The sequence below is a fragment of the Leucopleurus acutus genome, assembly GCF_964270905.1.
Source record: "Leucopleurus acutus genome assembly, chromosome: 21".
Taxonomy (NCBI): Eukaryota; Metazoa; Chordata; class Mammalia; order Artiodactyla; family Delphinidae; genus Leucopleurus; species Leucopleurus acutus.
This window is the reverse complement of record NC_139163.1, coordinates 29331184-29349101: the sequence shown is the minus strand read 5'-3', so window position 1 is coordinate 29349101 and position 17918 is coordinate 29331184. Positions and strand designations below refer to the sequence as shown.

General features: G+C 50.0%; 1 protein-coding gene across 5 annotated transcripts in view; it reads left to right on the top strand.

Annotated features, from left to right (window-relative positions):
• The window catches only part of RAB11FIP1 (RAB11 family interacting protein 1), a 29969-nt gene extending 12390 nt beyond the window's left edge, over nt 1-17579 (top strand). Inside the window, exons 2-6 of one of the 5 annotated variants that reach the window (XM_082863681.1) lie at nt 2356-2801; nt 3912-4698; nt 8305-8413; nt 14022-14213; nt 15666-17579. In XM_082863681.1, coding sequence (XP_082719807.1) covers nt 2356-2801; nt 3912-4698; nt 8305-8413; nt 14022-14213; nt 15666-15689 — 1558 coding nt within the window. In that variant the 3' untranslated portion in view covers nt 15690-17579. Of the gene's footprint in view, nt 1-2355; nt 2802-3911; nt 4699-5748; nt 7534-8304; nt 8414-9856; nt 10005-14021 lie in introns of those variants that run through there. The other 4 variants (XM_082863679.1, XM_082863678.1, XM_082863680.1 and 1 more) reach the window with 4 other exon arrangements.
• Nucleotides 17580-17918: the final 339 nt, after the last annotated feature.

Here is a 17918-nt window from a genome sequence, read left to right as displayed (position 1 = left end):
ATACCTCCTAGTGGTGTTAGAAGTTTCCAAAACAAATCCCACTCTAGTGCCCAGGGACTGAACCTGAGCATCAGGTGATAATAGGCCCTCAGGGAGGATCCTAGAGTTGGTTGCAGCTTCGCTCAAAATAAACGGACTTCGGCACTGATACTTCGGGGAAGGCGCCCCGTTCAGGGAGCCGGCAAGTGGTATTCTTTGAAGGTCGGGAGCCTTTGCGTCCCCTGGGAGGGTGAATAGAGAAGTGGAAGAGCTGGGAGAAGGCCCTGGGTGGAGAGGTGAGGCTCTCTGCTTGTGGCTGGTGTGGTCATCTGTGCCTCCACACTCAGCTCTCAGCAACTTCCCCTATTCAGGTGCCTACCCTTGCTATTTACAAAAGCTAACCACCCCTCATCATCAAGGCTACCATTTAGCACATGACTGTCAGAAGAGAAAGATACAAATAATCCTCTCAACATCTAAATGACAGATATGCAAACTGTTCCCCGCCCGCCATGGAAAATGTGTTGGGAAGACACTCGGCTGGCAGGGTGAGGCTGTCTGTAAGGACCTTGCGTCTTCCTCCTGCTCCAGCTGTGGACTGTAGTTTTAAAAATCATAAAAGATTTCTCCTAAAGGTCCAAAATCGTAGCTCATGTCATTTTCCCAGATCTTGGCTGGATTTTGTTAATCCAGTGTAAGTCCTTCTTGATGACGTTGTGTCTGAACTTTATGTGCAGCCCTATGATTTATGGTTGATGCCAGCTATGGGGGCTTTCCCCTTTCTCTTCTTTCATCTCAGGACATTTAAATTGGAAGCTTAAGCCTTCCTCAAAAAGAATTTAAATTTCAGCCCTCTTTTCTATGTGTTGTAAAAGACGGCTCAGCAAAGATGAGTTCAGAGGGAGTGCCAACCTGGAATCTTGGTGTAAGGGAAAGCTTTGGGGAAATTGTAGAGCTGGCTCAGAGTCCTGACTGTGCCTTTTAGCAGTTGCAAGGCCTTGTACCAGTTACCTAACTTGTGAGCCTCAATTTCCTTATCTGTAAAGTGGGTATGCTGTCCACTTCATGTCATTCTCGTGAGACCTAGAGGAGAACGTTTCTAAGTGTGTTTCTGCATCCCTCTGCCCCTTTAAGTGTAGAATGAGCTAAAGTAGCCGGGGGGGGGGGGGGGGGGGGGGGCACGATCTGCCCTGGGAGCAGGACGGGCTGAAGGTGAAAGAGGAAATTGTGTTTATTTGGGCAAAACCATCATTTCCTTAAAGTCCACAGCCCTCAGCTCTTAAATAGGTCACCGAAAAGAACATCAGAGTGTGGTTCTCGGCATGTGAGGGTGACCCCGGGGGCAGCTGTGGGTCAGCCCTGTATTTGGAGTTGTTTATTCTGCGGAGCCCGCGCCACTCACCGGGCTCACATTCTTGCGGTTCACCCGATGGAAAATGCCGAGGGGAGGTTTACTTTCTCTGAAGTTCATCTTTCAATGGAGTTGGGCTGATATAATATCATTTGCCATATCGTGAAGTAGTTTGCAAATGACCAAGTGAAATTCTTGAATCATGCTTGAAATATTCCTTTTTCTGATTATTAAGCTGGGGATGAATGCCTCCTCTCAGTTTCTCTTTCTTTCTCATCGTGGTAAAATACATATAAGAACGGTGACCATTTTAACCATTTTTAAGCGCACAGTTCTGTGGCATTAAGTGCTTTCACATTTTTATGCAACCATCACCACCGCCCAACTCCAAAACTTTTATTCTCCCAACTGACACTTCCAGGTCCCCCCACACCCCCCAGCCCCTGGCGACCACCATTCTCCTTTCTGTCTCTGAACTCGGCTGTTCTAAGGGCCTCACGTCAGTGGAATCATACAATATTTGTCACTTTGTGACTGCCTTATTTCGCTCTTTTTTTTTTTTCTTTAACAAATCTTTTACTCTGTCTTATAGTTTCCATTACTCTCTGCCAGGGACTATTCTACAAACCCTTGCTTTTCTCTTGCAAATTTGCACTCTACCTACATAACTGTTTGTATATGATCTTTGCATTTTTACCCTGTTGAAGGAAAAAACCAGTCACAGGAAGTGATTTGATGGAATGTTTATTTTATTCTTAGAAATAGCTCTTTACCGAATCAAGATTTTAGGTGACCTTACACTAAGTACAGAATCAGATCCTATCTTTGCCTGGAGGGTGTCTTCTCAGAAATAAAACTTCAAGTTCTGCCCTCCGCCACTGCACCCCTCACTCCCCAAAGAAGAGAACACAGGGTGTGTGTACGAGGCTGGTAATAGCAGAGAGGAGAGGCCAGGTAACACGGACTGTGAACATCGTTTGAGGTGCTTCCATTCAAAGGTAACCTCTCAGCCTTTCTCCTCGTAGGTGGTGTACCTTGAAATCCAAACCGGGGAAGAAGAATAAAGAACGAGGAGAAATTGAGGTTGACATCCAGTTTATGAGAAGCAACATGACCGCTAGCATGTTTGACCTTTCCATGAAAGACAAGTCTCGGAATCCCTTCGGGAAACTGAAGGACAAGATCAAGGGGAAGAATAAGGACAGCGCGTCAGATACCGTGTCAGCCATCATCCCCAGCGTGACGCCCTCGGCTGACAGCGATGACGAGTCTCCTTCGAAAGACAAGAAGAAGAAGTCAAAGCTCAAGACCTTGTTTTCCAGGTCCAACCTGCAGAGAGCACCACTTTCCCAGTCCATGTCTGTCCTGCCGACTGCAAAGTCAGACAAAGTGCTGCTTCGTCCTGGAGACTTTCAGTCCCAGTGGGAGGATGAGGACAATGGCGAGGACAAGTCCTCCTCTGCCTCGGACGGTGAGTTTCCTTCTCCTCCTCCTTACTTGGCCCTTCTCCCCCAGCTGAGCCTACTTTGCTTTGGGAGAGAAGAAACAAACAAACCTTAGGAGAAAGATTTTAATTCAGCTCCTCAGTTAGTACAGTGACGGTGCTGCTGGTGGAGGGGGTGGCGGGGGTAGTGGTGATGCTGCTTTTACTGGTGGTGCTGGCGCTGTAGCTGCTCGTGGTGGTCACGGTAGTGGTGGTGATGATGAGGGGTAACCTTGGTTAGGAAGCCTTCTCTATTTCTAAGCCCTCTGGTTTCTAGGAATGTGCGAATGCCTTTTCCATAATGCCTGGCTCAGTAACTGATGTACATTAGTACAAGCTTTTGGGGCTAACAGAATGAATGCATGTACAGTTTATTTTTTATTTTTATTTTTGTGGTATGCGGGCCTCTCACTGCTGTGGCCTCTCCCGTTGCGGAGCACAGGCTCCGGACGCGCAGGCTCAGCGGCCATGGCTCACGGGCCCAGCCGCTCCGCGGCATGTGGGATCTTCCCGGACCGGGGCACGAACCCGTGTCCCCTGCATCGGCAGGCGGACTCTCAACCACTGCGCCACCGGGGAAGCCCCGAGTTTCTTTTTTTAATTAAGGATAAAACCATGGAAACTTACAGTAATTCTGATATTTCATTAATTCGTTGGGTACTTATACTGAGCTCTCATGGAATACGTTCCTAATGAAAGCCGAGGAATCCAGTTCCATTAACTCTGAATTAACTGGATATTTTGAAATTCAGTCTCAGTGACCAGATCCCTATTATTGGCCAGATTCTGCTCCTCTACCAAGAGCACTGCCCTTTTCCTTGCTTGCATGCACGGCTTCTCCACCTCAGCACCACTGACAGTTTGGGAGGATAACGGTTTGTTGTGGGAGCCTCCCTGTACTTGTAGGAGCGTTAGCAGCATCCTGGCCTCCACCTGCTAGATGCGGGTAGCACACCCCACCCAGCTGTGACAACCAAAAATGCACTCAGATGCGTGAGGACAAAAGCCATGCCCCGCCCCCCACCCCCACCCCCACCCCGTGTCGCGACCCATTCCCTCAGCTTCTCACTCCCTTGGTTCTTGGTTCTTCTCCCACAGTCTTGTCTCACAAGGGAACGGCAAGCGTGGATCCTAAGCAGCTGAACCAGATCCACTTCAACCCCCCCAAGAAGGAAGGACTCTCCTTCCTGGGAGGCCTTCGGTCTAAGAATGACACCCTTTCCCGCTCGAATGTTTGTATCAACGGGAACCACGTCTATGTGGAGCAGCCTGAAGCCAAGAGCGAGACCAAGGGCAGCTCCCCGGCCTCCTCGCCATCCCCCCAGGGCCTCAGGAAGAAGCATTTGTTCTCATCTACAGAAAACCTGGCCTCTCGACCTTTGAAGGAGCCTGGGGAAGGAGGTGCAGTGCCTTCCGAGTCTTCCACAAAGGACTCTCTCAAGTCCATGTCCCTGCCATCCTACCAGCAGCTGGTCAGCGGGGACCTTCGGGAGAACGCGGCTCTGGCGACCTTGGAGGCTGCAAAGGAAACCAAAGAGAGCAAGAAACAGGAGAACAAGAAGTCCTCTCTGCTCTCCCTGGTGACCGGGAAGAAGGACACAGCCAAGGGCAGTGAAGGCGAAAGCCCGCCGGCCGCCCCCGGGAAGGAGAGGGAAGGCACGCCCGTGGCGGTCAGAGCCAGTGAGGACCAGCCGGGGCCTGTCGACGACCCTGTGAAGAGATCGGACGAGGAGACTGCGGCCATTGTCTCCGGACGGGGCAGAGCCCCGAACCCCTTTGAAGATGTGCAGATCCCAGAACCAGAAGCTGACCCAGAGCCCAAGGCTGCACCAGCGCCACCTGTTCCCTCACCCAGGGCTCCCCAGACCAGAGCCGTGAAACCCCGGTGAGTCTCGGCCCCTCCCCGGGGCCCAGCGGCCATGCCTACGTTAGAGCAGACCTTGCTTGTTGGTCCGTAGTGGTCCCTGCAGAAATTGTTTTTAGCCAGTTCCTACCACTGGCCTGGCCCACCTGCAGAGACTGCAGTGATGTGCCCCAGCCCGGGGCCACTGCCAGCAGGCGTGGTCTGCCCCTTGCCCGACATTTTCCCTGCAGGCATCTTTGCCGCAAGCATTTTCTCTGCACACAGTTTTGCTTCTGGCGAAAGTACCTAGAACTGGTCTGTCCATCTCAGTGAGATAAGCAGAGCACAGTGGAATGCCCAGGTTTTGTATCAGATTCCGAGTGCCGTGGTCTGGGGGCAATACTAGGTCTCGGTGGTGGTACGTGCAGACCGGGGTTTAGTAGGTTCTTCCCGTGAGTTCCCTTTGGGGCAGGTGTAATCTCTCCTCCTTGCACTTTGGTGTGGCTTTGCTGGCACAAGAGACCCTTGGTCCACTGTCAAGTGTGACTGGGAGGGTTCTCTGTGTGTTTCCTCTGCACGTTGTCTCACTAGCCGGTGTTCTGCTTCTCAGCATGACTCACATTCACAGTGACGATATTCCTGTGCGCTGGGGGTGGGAGAGACTTTTTTTTGAGATTCTGCCTACTTTGATTTCACAGACACACACACACACACACACACACACACACACACACACACACACACACACACAGTATTCCTCTTCAAAATCTGCCTCTTGCTTTGTGGTGCACCTTTTATGACTTTGCACTGTTTAGGTGCTTTTTCTTTATCACCAAAAGAGACTGCAGACTGTTGCTCTACCTGGATCTTTCTGTTTCTATTGCAACAGTCCTTTCTGTGGCAGATGTACTTGGTGATAAAATTGTGCCCTTTGTGGATTAAGTATTGGTGTTGCTTCTTTAACTTCTCAAGGTACTGCCCCCAATATAAAAAAGAGTTCTCGCCTTTGGAAAGACTGTATTTTTACATGTCTTTTGCCTCTCATGCTGCATCTGCAACTGACCTGCAGATTTTATTTTGTCCTTTTTGCAGACTGGAAGTGTCTCCAGAGGCTCAGCCCGCACCCAGGCTCCCTCCTTCCACTCGCTCTCCTCTCGTGTTCTCTGCTCTCCCTTCCAGTTCTGGTCAGACACCCATCCCTTCTAAACTGGGGCATGATTCAGAGCCACAGCCCTTGGAATCTCCTCCTGGCTCCTCTTTCTCCTCTCCTGTAGCGGCCCCCATTTCCACATCCCCTCCCATTGAACACTGGCCTCCCACAGATGTGGGTGAGGCCAGTCCTGAAGAACCGCCTTCGCTCCTTGAACCAGAGCTAGAAAAGGAGAGTTTGACACAAGTTCCAAGTACTGTTCCTTGTGCTGTGGGCTCGCTTTCCAAACAGACACCCATTCCAGTGGGGAAAGGGATGGAAGACTCTCCAGTGGGGAAGACCAGCGCTGATGACCCAGGACAGTCTCTCCGGACGCAGCCTGAAGTGGGGCGAGAAGAAGAGCTTCTGGGGTCTCCCCCCAGGAAACAACGAGGCACCATCCCTTCATCTGTCGAGGCCCGAGAAGTAACACCCGCCGCTGCGCTCAGAGGAGGCGGGACGGGCAGCCCTGCCGGGAAGCCCCCGAGGCGGGGAGCCTCAGGCTCTGCGGGTCAATCTAGGTCTCCCGTGGGGGATGCAGACGGGGGTGGCGGGATGAGTCCTGCAGTTAAGGAAGCGGTGCCCCCCGTTCCCGTGGGCGAGTCGGTGCCTCCACTTGACTCTGCGATGCAGAGACACGAAGAGACGGGTCCGGATGCCTGTGAGGGCAGAAAGGGAATCGAGGGGCAGGTGGTGTTTTCCGAGCAGCTCTCTAGGGAAGAGGCGGGGGAGGAGGCCCCTGTGCTGGTCCGCGGGGACAGAGGTGACCCCCAGGAGGTGACGCCACAAGGGGCCGCCCCTGGAAATGCGTGGGACACGGGACACTCCCAGGAGGGCGCGGCTGTGGCTGGACCCTGGCCCGCTGCCCTGGCAGCTCGCCCTCCCTGCCCGTCCTCCAAGGGGAACTTCTTGGGGGGCCCCGCGCATGCCGCCAGCTCGGGGAGAGATGGTCCCCGTCTCAGGAGTCAGGGAGACGACACCCGGATGGCGCAGAACCAGAGCAAAGCCAGTGACCACGAGGGTCTGCTGTCTGACCCCCTGCACGGCCTTCAGTCCTCCTGCGAGGCAAAGCCCCCAGCCCTGGCCCATCTGGACTTGACCCTGCCTTCCATCCCTGAAGTCGCTTCGGAAGATGAGAGAGGAGATCAGCTTGAAGATGACAGAGGGGTGGCCCCGGTGGCAGCTCTGGGAGGAGGGGCTTCTTCCCCGAGCACGTGGCCCGCCCATGCTGAGCGGGAGAGGGCGCCCAGCAGGGAGGCCGATGGGTCAGCAGGGGGCCTGCGCGAGCCCAGGCCGGGAGCGCCCAGAGCACCCGCCCCCGCTTCTGCAGAGCAGACCACAGCCTTGGAGGTTCAGGAACCACAGTCGCCGGGCCCCGGTGACAGCGGGGAGGCAAAACCAGTGGGAGATGGGAGGCCGGGTCAGCCTCCAGCCGCAGCCCTGGATTCCCTTGTGTCCGGCCCCCCCTTTTCCTTTCCTGCCACACGCTCTTTTCCCACCTGTGCACACTCTGACACCCACCACACCAGTACAGCAGAATCTCAAAAAAAAGCAGCAGTCGAGGGCTCCGCGGGTAAAGTGGAAAATTCTGGCAAGAGGAAGCCGCTTCTTCAGGCCTGGGTCTCACCCTCAGACACACAGCCCGCCTCGGCTCGACCAAGCGCTGGAAGCGGGTCGGCCAAGCACAGGTGAGAGCCGGGGGACGACCGTCCTCGAGAGTGTAGCCGTGCCCCCTTTGCTGCTCGTCTGCAGGCGCCAGGGCTTGCTCGCCGCACAGCTGTTCTGCGGGGTGTCCGCCTGTGTTGCCGGAAGGGCTGTGTCCTGGGCCGGGAGCAGCGTTTGTAGCTGCGTTTGTAGCAAGAACAGAGTAGCAGCTGTCCTCAGAGGTAGATTCGGAATTGTTCTGCATGGTCTGAGTTGGAGCTCTCCTTGTAGAGAAACACCGGGAACCGTATCTTATTTCCTAGTCTCGGAAACCAGCTGAGATTGACCAGGAGAACCCAGCAGTGCGGACAGCTTACTTTAAGCAGCGCCCAGTGGGAAGCTGGCCTGTTTGTTCTGAGCTCTTTCCTCCCTCTCGAGGCGCGCGCAGAGGGCTCTGCAGGGACTCCCACAGTGGAGTCCTAGGCTGCAGCTGCCTCTGAGAATAGGAGACCATCTTTAACGTTCTCCTGACGTTGATAACGAGGCCAAGGGTCCTGTGAGAAGCTCAGGACACGTGGCCGGAAGTGGTGCCTTGTTGGCTTGCACGTGGCTGCCTCGTGCTGACTGCTTTCCTTTCTGAAGGAACGTTGGCACGTGTGGGACTGCAGGTGTGAGCGTGCGTGTCCCCCCTATTCCCCCGTCACCTCTCTCGTTGGCGGCCACGTCTGAGAGAGGCAGTCCCTCAGTTCCTCCGGTTCTGCCGTGACATACACGTCTAAGGAAACAGCTAAGTGTCCTTTCCCCCTTCTCTTTAGACTTCATCCCGTGAAGCCGATGAACACGGCAGCCACCAAGGTCGCTCTCTCCAGCTCGGGAACTGCCACCATCATCAGTGAGAACTTGGTCAACGAAGCCATGATGAAGGTATGTCTTCTCCAGAAGGAGGCAGGTTAGTTAGGGATCTAGAAAACCCGCTGTGAGAGTCACCATGACATACACCTCCCGGGGCAGCAGGGAATGCCAGGGGTGACTTAACCACACGTCTCGGTCTCTGGATGATCTTTGGAAGCCCCTACACTTTCCATGGGATACTTACTTTTCCCCTCATACTTCTTTGGCTGTCGTTGAATTTTGTTGTGTGTCAAGCAACATGATTGACACCAGTACTCTTTTTTAATGAGAAGGAACTGTCACCCACCCTCCAGCCCATGCAGATCAGATATTCTCATTTTCCCCACATGTCCTCTCTTATCTTTTGGTAAGAACATACAATTCTCGCAGTTGTCATCATTGCACAGATAGACTTTTTTGTAACTTTATTCTGAAGTAATTTCAAACTTTACAAAAGCTGCAAGAATAGCACAAAGAGCTCCTGTCTACTTCCATCCCAATTCACCAACTGTTGACATTTCATCAGATTTGCTTTATCATCCTCACCCTCTCCTACTCCGTTCTCTCTTTGTAGCTGCGTATATATTTTTTCTGAATTATTTGAGAGTAAGATGCACATGTCATGCTCCTTTTACCCCTAAATGCTTAAGTGTGTAATTCCTAAGAATGAGGGCGTTTATCAAAATGAAGAAATTTAACGTGGATGCCTCTCTGCTTTCTCATCTGCGGTCCGTATTTCACCTTCACCAGTTTTCCCAGTAGTGCCCTTTCTTGTCTGTCTGTTCTCCGGTCCAGGGTCACTCCGTTATCTCGTCTCGGGAGTCTCCCTTATTCTGGAATAGTTCCTTGGCCTCTTTTGTCTTTCAAGACGTTGACCTTTTTCAGAGTTGCAGTCAGTCGTTTGGTAGAACTTTCCTCAGTTTGGATTTGTCTGATGTCTCCCTGCGGTTTGGTCAAGGCTGGGCATTCTCGGCAGGAATTAACTAGAGAAATAACGTGCCCTTTCCAGTGCGTTGTGTAAAGAGCCCGTGACACCAGCCTGTCCTGTTAGTGGGGCGTTAACTGTGATGACTTAGGTTAGGTGGTGTCCACTAGGGTCTCCAGTGCAAAGTTGCTAGTTTTCCCCTTTACAGTTAGTAAGAAATGTGTGGGGAATTCGTTTCAGACGGTGTAAGCCTCCTGTTCCTATCAGCCTTCTGCTGGCAGGCCTTCTGTCCACTAACGCACGTGGTGGTGGCAAAATGGTGGTTCTCCAGCTCCATCCCCTGCGTGGAAACGCTCTGAAATCCTCTTTTTCCCTTAGTATCACATTGTAAACACTTTTGCATGTTGCTGCTTAATTATTCTTTGAGCCGGTTATGCCAGTCTTTACTTACTCACTTCCTGGTTAGTGGATACTTAGCTTGTTTTCTATTTTTCAATATGAACAACACTGTCGTCAATAATTTCTCGCATAGAACTTTTCCCTTCTTGTAGGTGATTTCCGTAAGCTAAATTTCCAGGAAGACTATTGCTGGATGAGAAGATCTCTGCTCTTTAAAAAGCTTGAGTGGCTAACACGAAAAAACCCAGCTCCTCCCCTTAAAACCAAAACCGGTGCCCCCCAGATGATCTCTGCTGGAGAGTATCTTCATCCTGCCTTTTCTGATCCTAAAATCAGAGGGATTCAGATGTGTTGTGTTTCAGACACGTGGACAGGAATTTCCTAACCCACCGCTGGGGATCACAGTTGGGAGACATAAACTTTATTTCTATTTTACCGCAAGCATCTAGAAGTTTCATTCAGTCATAGATATTTACGGTCCCAGGGACTCCAGGACATCAAATAGTTTTTGTGTTTTTAAAATAAAACTTTTGCTCACGTCTTCTTCACTCCTGCAAGCGTTTTGTAAGTGCCAGGCGGTGGCTGATACCTCTGGCTCTGTTGCACCTTTGCCTCCAGGCGCTGGGCTGAAGGTACACTGAAAGCTGGAGATTTTGGGGTCGAGAGGCTGAGTAGTAATAACGAACTGCTGCTGAAAACAAGTTAGCATCTTCTGGCCATCTTGCCTTCTCTTCCCTGTCGTCCATGCTGACAGGGCATCACTGTTAAGCATCATTCTCAAAATGATCAGCTGTAGCCAGAACTGTGAACGTACAGTGTTTTAGCCCAAAGCCTAAAGGTGGACCCTAACTTCGCCAGCTCAGCCTGGCTGGCTTCTGTAGTTGTGTAGAAGGGGCAGCACTTGTCCTCTTGGAGTTAATGATATTTACCGGGAAACTGGGCAAAAGAACAGCATGAAAGGGACCATCACGAAAACTAGAGTCACTTAGCACCCCCCTCGCCCCGTCCCCTCTTCCGTTTGCTGTGGCATGCAGCTTGGCTCCGAAGAGAAGCAAGGCCCCTGGTTCCCATTCTGCTTCCTCTACAAAGCTCATTTAACCAGGGCCTTATCTCAGGGCCCTGACTGAGAGTAACTTGCCTTAAAACAAAGGCAACGGCTGCTTATTCTACTCATGATTTGTAAGTTCCGCTGCTGCCCCCCTGCCTGGATGCAACAAAGCTGTTGGTCCTGGACCATACCTGGTAACCACTCTGAGTAAACATGGAAAGGTTCCTGGAGACGGCTATTGGCCGACCGTAGAATAGACGCTTTGTACTAAGGCATAAACAGTGCTTATAAAAATAACTACTCTTTGGAATGTTGCAAAGTGAGAGAGAGGTTAGGAAAAGAAGTCGCATCGCTAAAGTTACGAAAAGCCAGCTGAATCATTACTACAATGGCTTTTTTTGTTGTTGTTGTTTTAGGGCCGCCATCTTTTATAGATGATTAAAACTAGGAATGTATTATTTATTCAGGTGGCTTCCACACTTCCATTTAAAAATAATCCAGCCAACTAGATCCAAAAATCATCTGTCATATTGTATGGGAACAGTTGGATACAAATTTGAATGTACGTCATTATTGGTACAGCTATGAGGGAAAAATCCAACGTAAAAATCCTGGAAGGAAATGTGTGACACTGGGCACTATTGTTTCTTGAATTAATGGGTATTTTCTTTGCACCTCTTCCTCTCCATGGCCATTACTCACTTTCTGTAATTGCTGGATTGCTTTTTAATTTTTTTAGTCACCACATGAATAGGAACTTCTAATGATTTCCAAGTCCTGCATAGTTTCCTCTTTAGATTACAGAATCCAAATCGAAGAGCTGTTGGACAGTTTGTAGGAAGTACCTTAAGTGTGCATGCCTTTTCAGTTCTATGCATTTGTCTTAAGGAAACATTTAGGGATATGACCAAAGATTTATGGTCACACATTTAAATAAATGCTATTATATAATTGTGAAAATCAAAACCAACCTAAATATCCAGCAACAGAGAGATGGTTAAAATATAATGAAATTTAAAACATCCATTTAGGACTTCCCTGGTGGTGCAGTGGTTAAGAATCTGCCTGCCAATGCAGGGGACACGGGTTCGAGCCCTGGTCCGGGAAGATTGGTCTGCAGAGCACCTAAGCCCATGCGCCACAATTACTGAGCCTGCGCTCTAGGGCCTGGGAGCCTCAACTACTGAGCCTGCGTGCCACAACTACTGAGGCTGCATGCCTAGAGCCCGTGCCCCACAACAAGAGAAGCCGCCACAATAAGAAGCCCGCACGCCGCAACTAGAGAAAGCCTGTGTGCAGCGACAAAGACCCAACACAGCCGAAAATTAAATAAATAAATAAATAAAATTAAACAAACAAAGAAAATCCATTTAAAAAGCAATTTTTCTAAAGTTTAATGATGGGAAAATGCTCACAAAATAAAAATTTTCAAAAGCTATAAAACTCGATTTTGTATGATGCTGAAGTTGTAAAACATATCATAAAGAAAACCCAGGAAGGGAATTCCCTGGCGGTCCAGTGGTTAGGACTTGACAGTTTCATTGCCAGGGCCCCGGGTTCAATCCCTGGTCAGGGAACTAAGATCCCACAGGCCGTACAGTGTGACAAATAAACAAAAACAAATAAACCAAACCAAATAAAAAACAACAATGAAAAAACCCCACAAACAAAACAAAACAGAAAAACAGGAAGAATAAGAAAGAAAGAGACCCCAATGTTAGGTGTTGGAGTTATAATAATAACTTATATTATAAGTTATATATTATAATTATATATATTAGAGGCTAATAATTTTTTCCCTCTTCTGGATTTGAGATTTTCTATGATAAGTAAATATTCCTTTTATGATTCAAAACAAAATCCTGTTATTTGGGGGGGGGGGAATTAATTTTTTTTTTTTGCGCTACACGGCCTGCTGCTTCTTTCTCTCTCCCAAACTCTCTTGCAGAGCATCTTATGTAATCAATATTTTTGAATAAATATAATCCTTCTGTGACAGAGGTATAATCTAAAACCCCTTGAGGATGTGTTCTTGGCTATTGTTTACAAAGACTACTTTTTTCCTTGATAGGATATGTAAACAGACACACCCTGTTTGAAAGTGTCAGGCACGTTTCTAAGCTAGTGTTGCCATCATCGTGCTGTTCTTTGTAGCCCGGACAAGAGGGACGGGATTTCTTTCGGGATTCTGGCCGGTGTGCAGGCAGCTTGCGTCACTGGACTGAACAGGGTCTTCTCTTGTGTCGTGTCAGGGTTGACCCTGCTCTTGACGTAGCTGCTTCTTGAAGCAGGTGGTTCTGAGCCTTCCTCGGTGAAACTGTTAGACCCTCACGACAGTGAAACCGTGATTACCTCAGAGTTCCACCGGCAAAACTGTCTTGAGGTTGCCCCATGACCTCGTCTCTTTAAACTTACGAATCTGAGCCACAGATTTCAGGAAAAGTTAGCTTTGGGGGTTTTCCCTCTCACTAGAGACTTGGTACAGCGTGTTACTTTATATAATCCTTATCTTGCGTTTCCTCGTGGCTGGGGCCTGGGCAGTTTTCAGTCAGCTGCCAGTCATCCCAGATTGTAAATGTAACTCCGTGGGGCTCCCGCTCTGGTCAGGACGGGGCTGCTCAGCCGCTGTACCCAGAGGGGGCGCCATCGATGGCTGTGATGGTGGCCCTTGGCTTTGACTCTGCGTAGTTTTGGGGAGTGACTTACAGTGGGGTCTCCCAGTGCACCCTCCTGATCCCCAGATATCCTGAGCACAGCCGAGGCAGTAGCAGACCTTCTGGGATGAGCGGCCACGTGTTGTCTTGGGAGGACAGTGTCGCCTCCTGCACCGTCTGCCACTAGGGTTTCTTCACAGGTCACCTTAGACTGGGGCTCAGCTCCACTTGGGTAGTTGGTTGTGCCAGCTCCAGGGGTCACAGGCCACCAGTCATTACATCTCTAAACCCCAAGCCCAGAGTCTAGCCCGGGGGTCTGCAGCCTGTGAGCTGGGTACGGTTTGTACATTTTTAATAGGTCATAAAACAAAACACCAAACCAAACCACAGAGACGAACATGCAGCCAAGGCCACCTGTGGCCTGCACAGCCTGAAATACTAACTCTTTGGCCCTTTCACAGAAAAGTTCATCTGTCATCAGTTTTCCACCAAAATCAAAGACGAATTCCCAGGAGACTCAGATCACAGACTCAGTCACTAAAAGCTACCTCTTTTGTATTTCTTTAAGATGTTTGACTCCTTGACTGACTTTATCACTCTTCTCCCCCCCCAAAGAAATACAAGCCCTCGGAACCCGCGTTTGCTTATGCACAGCTGACCCACGACGAGCTGATCCAGCTTGTCCTCAAACAGAAGGAAACGATAAGCAAGAAGGAGTGTCAGGTGCGCCAGCTGGAAGACTACATCGACAACCTGCTGGTCAGGGTCATGGAAGAGACCCCCAGCATCCTCCGGGTTCCCTCTCAGGTTGGCAAAAAAGCAGGAAAAATGTGAATCACTTGCCTCCGGCACTGAGACTTGTGTGTGAGTTTGTTTCCGCCTGCTCCCAAGGCCGAGGACTCGGTGTGCCTGAGAGCCCCAGGGTCCAGGCTCCAGACCGCTCTCTCTCTCGCGCCTTATCTGGCAAGAGTCAGTCCCACCCACAGAAGCCAGGTTAATTATTACAATGAATCTTTTATTGGACATTCCCAGGGTTTTATTTTTAAATGCCACTGTGCCTTTAACCAACTTGTAAATATTTTATGCCTGACCGGAGACATGGTCATTAGATCTGATCCTGGCCCAGAGGTTCAGATGGCGCTGGGGGTATTAATGTATTTTTAACATTGGGGTTTTCTTTCTTTAATATGGAGATTTTAAAGTACGTCTCCCGGGCTTCCCTGGTGGCGCAGTGGTTGAGAATCCTCCTGCTAATGCTGGGGACACGGGTTCGAGCCCTGGTCTGGGAAGGTCTCACATGCCGTGGAGCAACTAGGCCCGTGAGCCACAACTACTGAGCCTGCGCGTCTGGAGGCTGTGCTCGGCAATTAGAGAGGCCACGATAGTGCGAGGCCCGCGGACCATGATGAAGAGTTGCCCCCACCTGCCACAACTAGAGAAAGCCCTTGCACAGGAACGAAGACCCAACACAGCCAAAAATAAATAAATAAAATTAAAAAAAAAAAAAAGCCAATAGGACTAGGAGGGAGAAACCATACCTTGGAAAAAATCTTTAAAAAATAAAAAAATAAAATATAAAGTACGTCTCCCCCAGCCATTAAAACTTAGGGTGAGATGACGAGGACCAGGCAGTTAGTGCGGTGTTGCACATACTTTCTTGGCCTTTGAGTAGCCCAGCTGTGGCGTTTTGGCTGCAGATGCTAAGTTTTGATACTATGTAAACCTACCCAGCTCCTCGGACTTGGTCTTTTGTTTTCGACTGGAGCAGAGGGGCTTAGGGTACACCTCCGAGTGTGCCTCTGATATTTGGAGCAAGCTGCCTTTTTCAGACATCAGCCTCCGCTACTCTGTAGCCTTAAAGTGTGCTCTTTATCATCCAAGAGGGGCTGTCTGTGGAGGTACGGAAAGTAGACCAGGGGAATTAGAATCACTTTGCACTGGGGCAGTTGGTCAAAATCCCTCCTCTTGTGATCGCAGGGTCCCTGCTGGCTGGAGTGACCGAGTCAGTGCCTTGATTAGGGATCGGGTGAGCCAAGCATTTGCTAAAACAGTCCCACCAGGTACGGAACAACTGCAGCGGCATCCACTGGCCCTCTCCCACGTGCCGTCGCTTGGCTCCCTGGTTCCCTTAGCAGCTCTTCTTGGCATTTCCCTCCCCCACCCCTTGTTATAAAATTGTGAAGAGCAAGATGATACCTATTTTTAGATGGCTGTATTTTTAAAACTAGATTAACATACTTTTTTTTTTTTTTAAACTAGGACACTTGCCCCCTTCTCAACTAATAGCACCAGTTCAGAGTCTTCAGGTAATTTCGTTGTTAGTAACCTGATATTGGAATTGGAATGTTTTCTGTATTACTCATTTTTTTCTCCCAGTTGTGACAGAATCTCTTCAAATCCCAACATCTCTCCTGGGAGGAGAATGTCACAGGCCAAGTGGGTGGGCAGGGGTTGAGATGAGAGCGGTTATTAAATGGAACGCTCTTCTGTGTTCATTCTTGTTATATTGAAGTTAAGAGGCAAGGTGATTGGCAGCGGAATCCCTTTTCAGGATCACGTTTGCTGCCACGTTAGTTAATATCAGAGCACTTTAATCTGAAGGATGATACTGTAACTTGATTTAGCTAATTTGCTTTGAATTATCGATAGCTCTTTTATTTAATACCCTCCTACAGTACTGGGGACCACTGTAAACTTCTCAGATGACTTGTATTTTTGTAGCGCTATGAGATTTCCGTGCACCCCTGTAAAGAGAACTGGATATTCCCTGGAACTCTGCAAATGCACGTGTATATATTTGTTCTGCAATGTTTTTTACTTGATGTCAATGTACTTTGACGGTGATGCCCACGTGCACTGGGTGGCGGGAGCGCTGAGTGGTTTCTCCTCGGAAGAGCCGCTACGGAGACCTGCATGCTCCCAAGAGCTGGTTGTTGTGGAAAGATCTGCTGCTAGGACCTCGGGGATGGGAGCCGGTCTCTGTTTGAGAGGAACGGTCTCTGTTTGAGAGGAACGTCTGGGTGGAGGAGCAAATTCCTCTGCTCTGTATGCCACTCGAGAACTCTGGAGAATGAAGGACAATCTACTTCAAGGGCGTCTGGTTTCTACCACTGCTGGGAAAAAAATTCCAATGCAGGTAGCATTCCTGCACCTCTCAAGGTCACCGGTTAACGCCTGTCCTTGAGGACTCTGCTGTGAGGGAGAACTCAGCTAGGAAAGCTGGAGCCTGCTCTGAGCTGTTGGCAGGGGCAGGTGGACTGGAGGGCTGGAGCTCCTGCAGCCGGCGTGGGTCTGAGGGCTTACACCCAGCTGTCTATACCAGGAGAGCCTGAATTAGCCTCTAGCTGCTGAAAGTGCTCACCAAACTGACGGGCCCTAGGAGGAGGCCGTGCTCTGCAGAAGCAGGAGCAGCTCTTTCTTGGCCTTGCCTGGCTGACCCCCTGGAAGACCAGTCAGTACTTCAGAGAAGCATCCGATGAAATACCAAACACCTTGCGATGAACTTCAGTGGGAGGTCAGCGTCCGGAAAAAAATGTCAACCCTTTGCCCGGGTGTTTCATATCATCTCAGTCCTTGGACTTTGACAGATGTCCTGCCCACCCCTTTTATTTCCTGTGTGTCGGCCTCTCCGGGTAACAGAATGGAGGGGCAGGAAGGTCTGTCCTTTGCCACACGAACAGCGTTGACCCTGAGTGGAGGGTGCGTGCGTGGTGAGTGGGATACGTGTGTGGTTTCCAGCTTTGCTAACAGTGGGGGCTCGGAAGGGCAAAGAGGGAGGAGGGTCCACGACACTCAGCCACCTGCCGGACTGAAGGCCAGAGGCAACCTGATGTTAAATTAGGCACGATCTTCCCTCCCTGTGCCCCTTCTTTTTTAGAACTGCTAACTAATGGTCCCTCAAGGCTGAAGGATCTGTTGCCTTAGCTGAGTGGAGAGCTTAACCTCCAGTTAAGCTTAACCTCCACACCAGCCTCAACCCTGTGGTTTCTCAGTATCTATCATGTGAGCTGCTAACTTGACCTCTTCCTCCCTCTGACTTGAAAGTTCACCCAGCATCTCTGGATTACAGAATTCTTATTTCCTGCTTTGTTACTTCGGGAATTTTGAACTTCTTTGCTTTTATTTTTAAGAAGTAACCTCAAATTTCCTACAACACTAAATAAAATGGCACTACCTTTCAAAGATTTGTGTCTGTGGTGTCGTACGGGTGCAATAAGAATTTCTTCTGTCTTCTTGGAAAACCTTTCTTGGGGGCGTGACCGGCGTTTCTCACCCCGTGAGGGTCTCTTGCCTGGGTTCCTGCTGCTGCCACGCTGTCTGATGCCCAGGGATCCCAATGCCCTTTCTCCTCCAGAGGTTGGGACATCTCTGACCCTTCCCTATGACATACCCCATATTTTGGCCTGGAAGGGACTATGGTGTTTACCAGATGAAGATCATTTGAATTTCCTGTCCCTAGTGCTACAGGCTGCCACCTTTTCCTTGGCAGTGGTCGCCTTCAGCTAATCACAT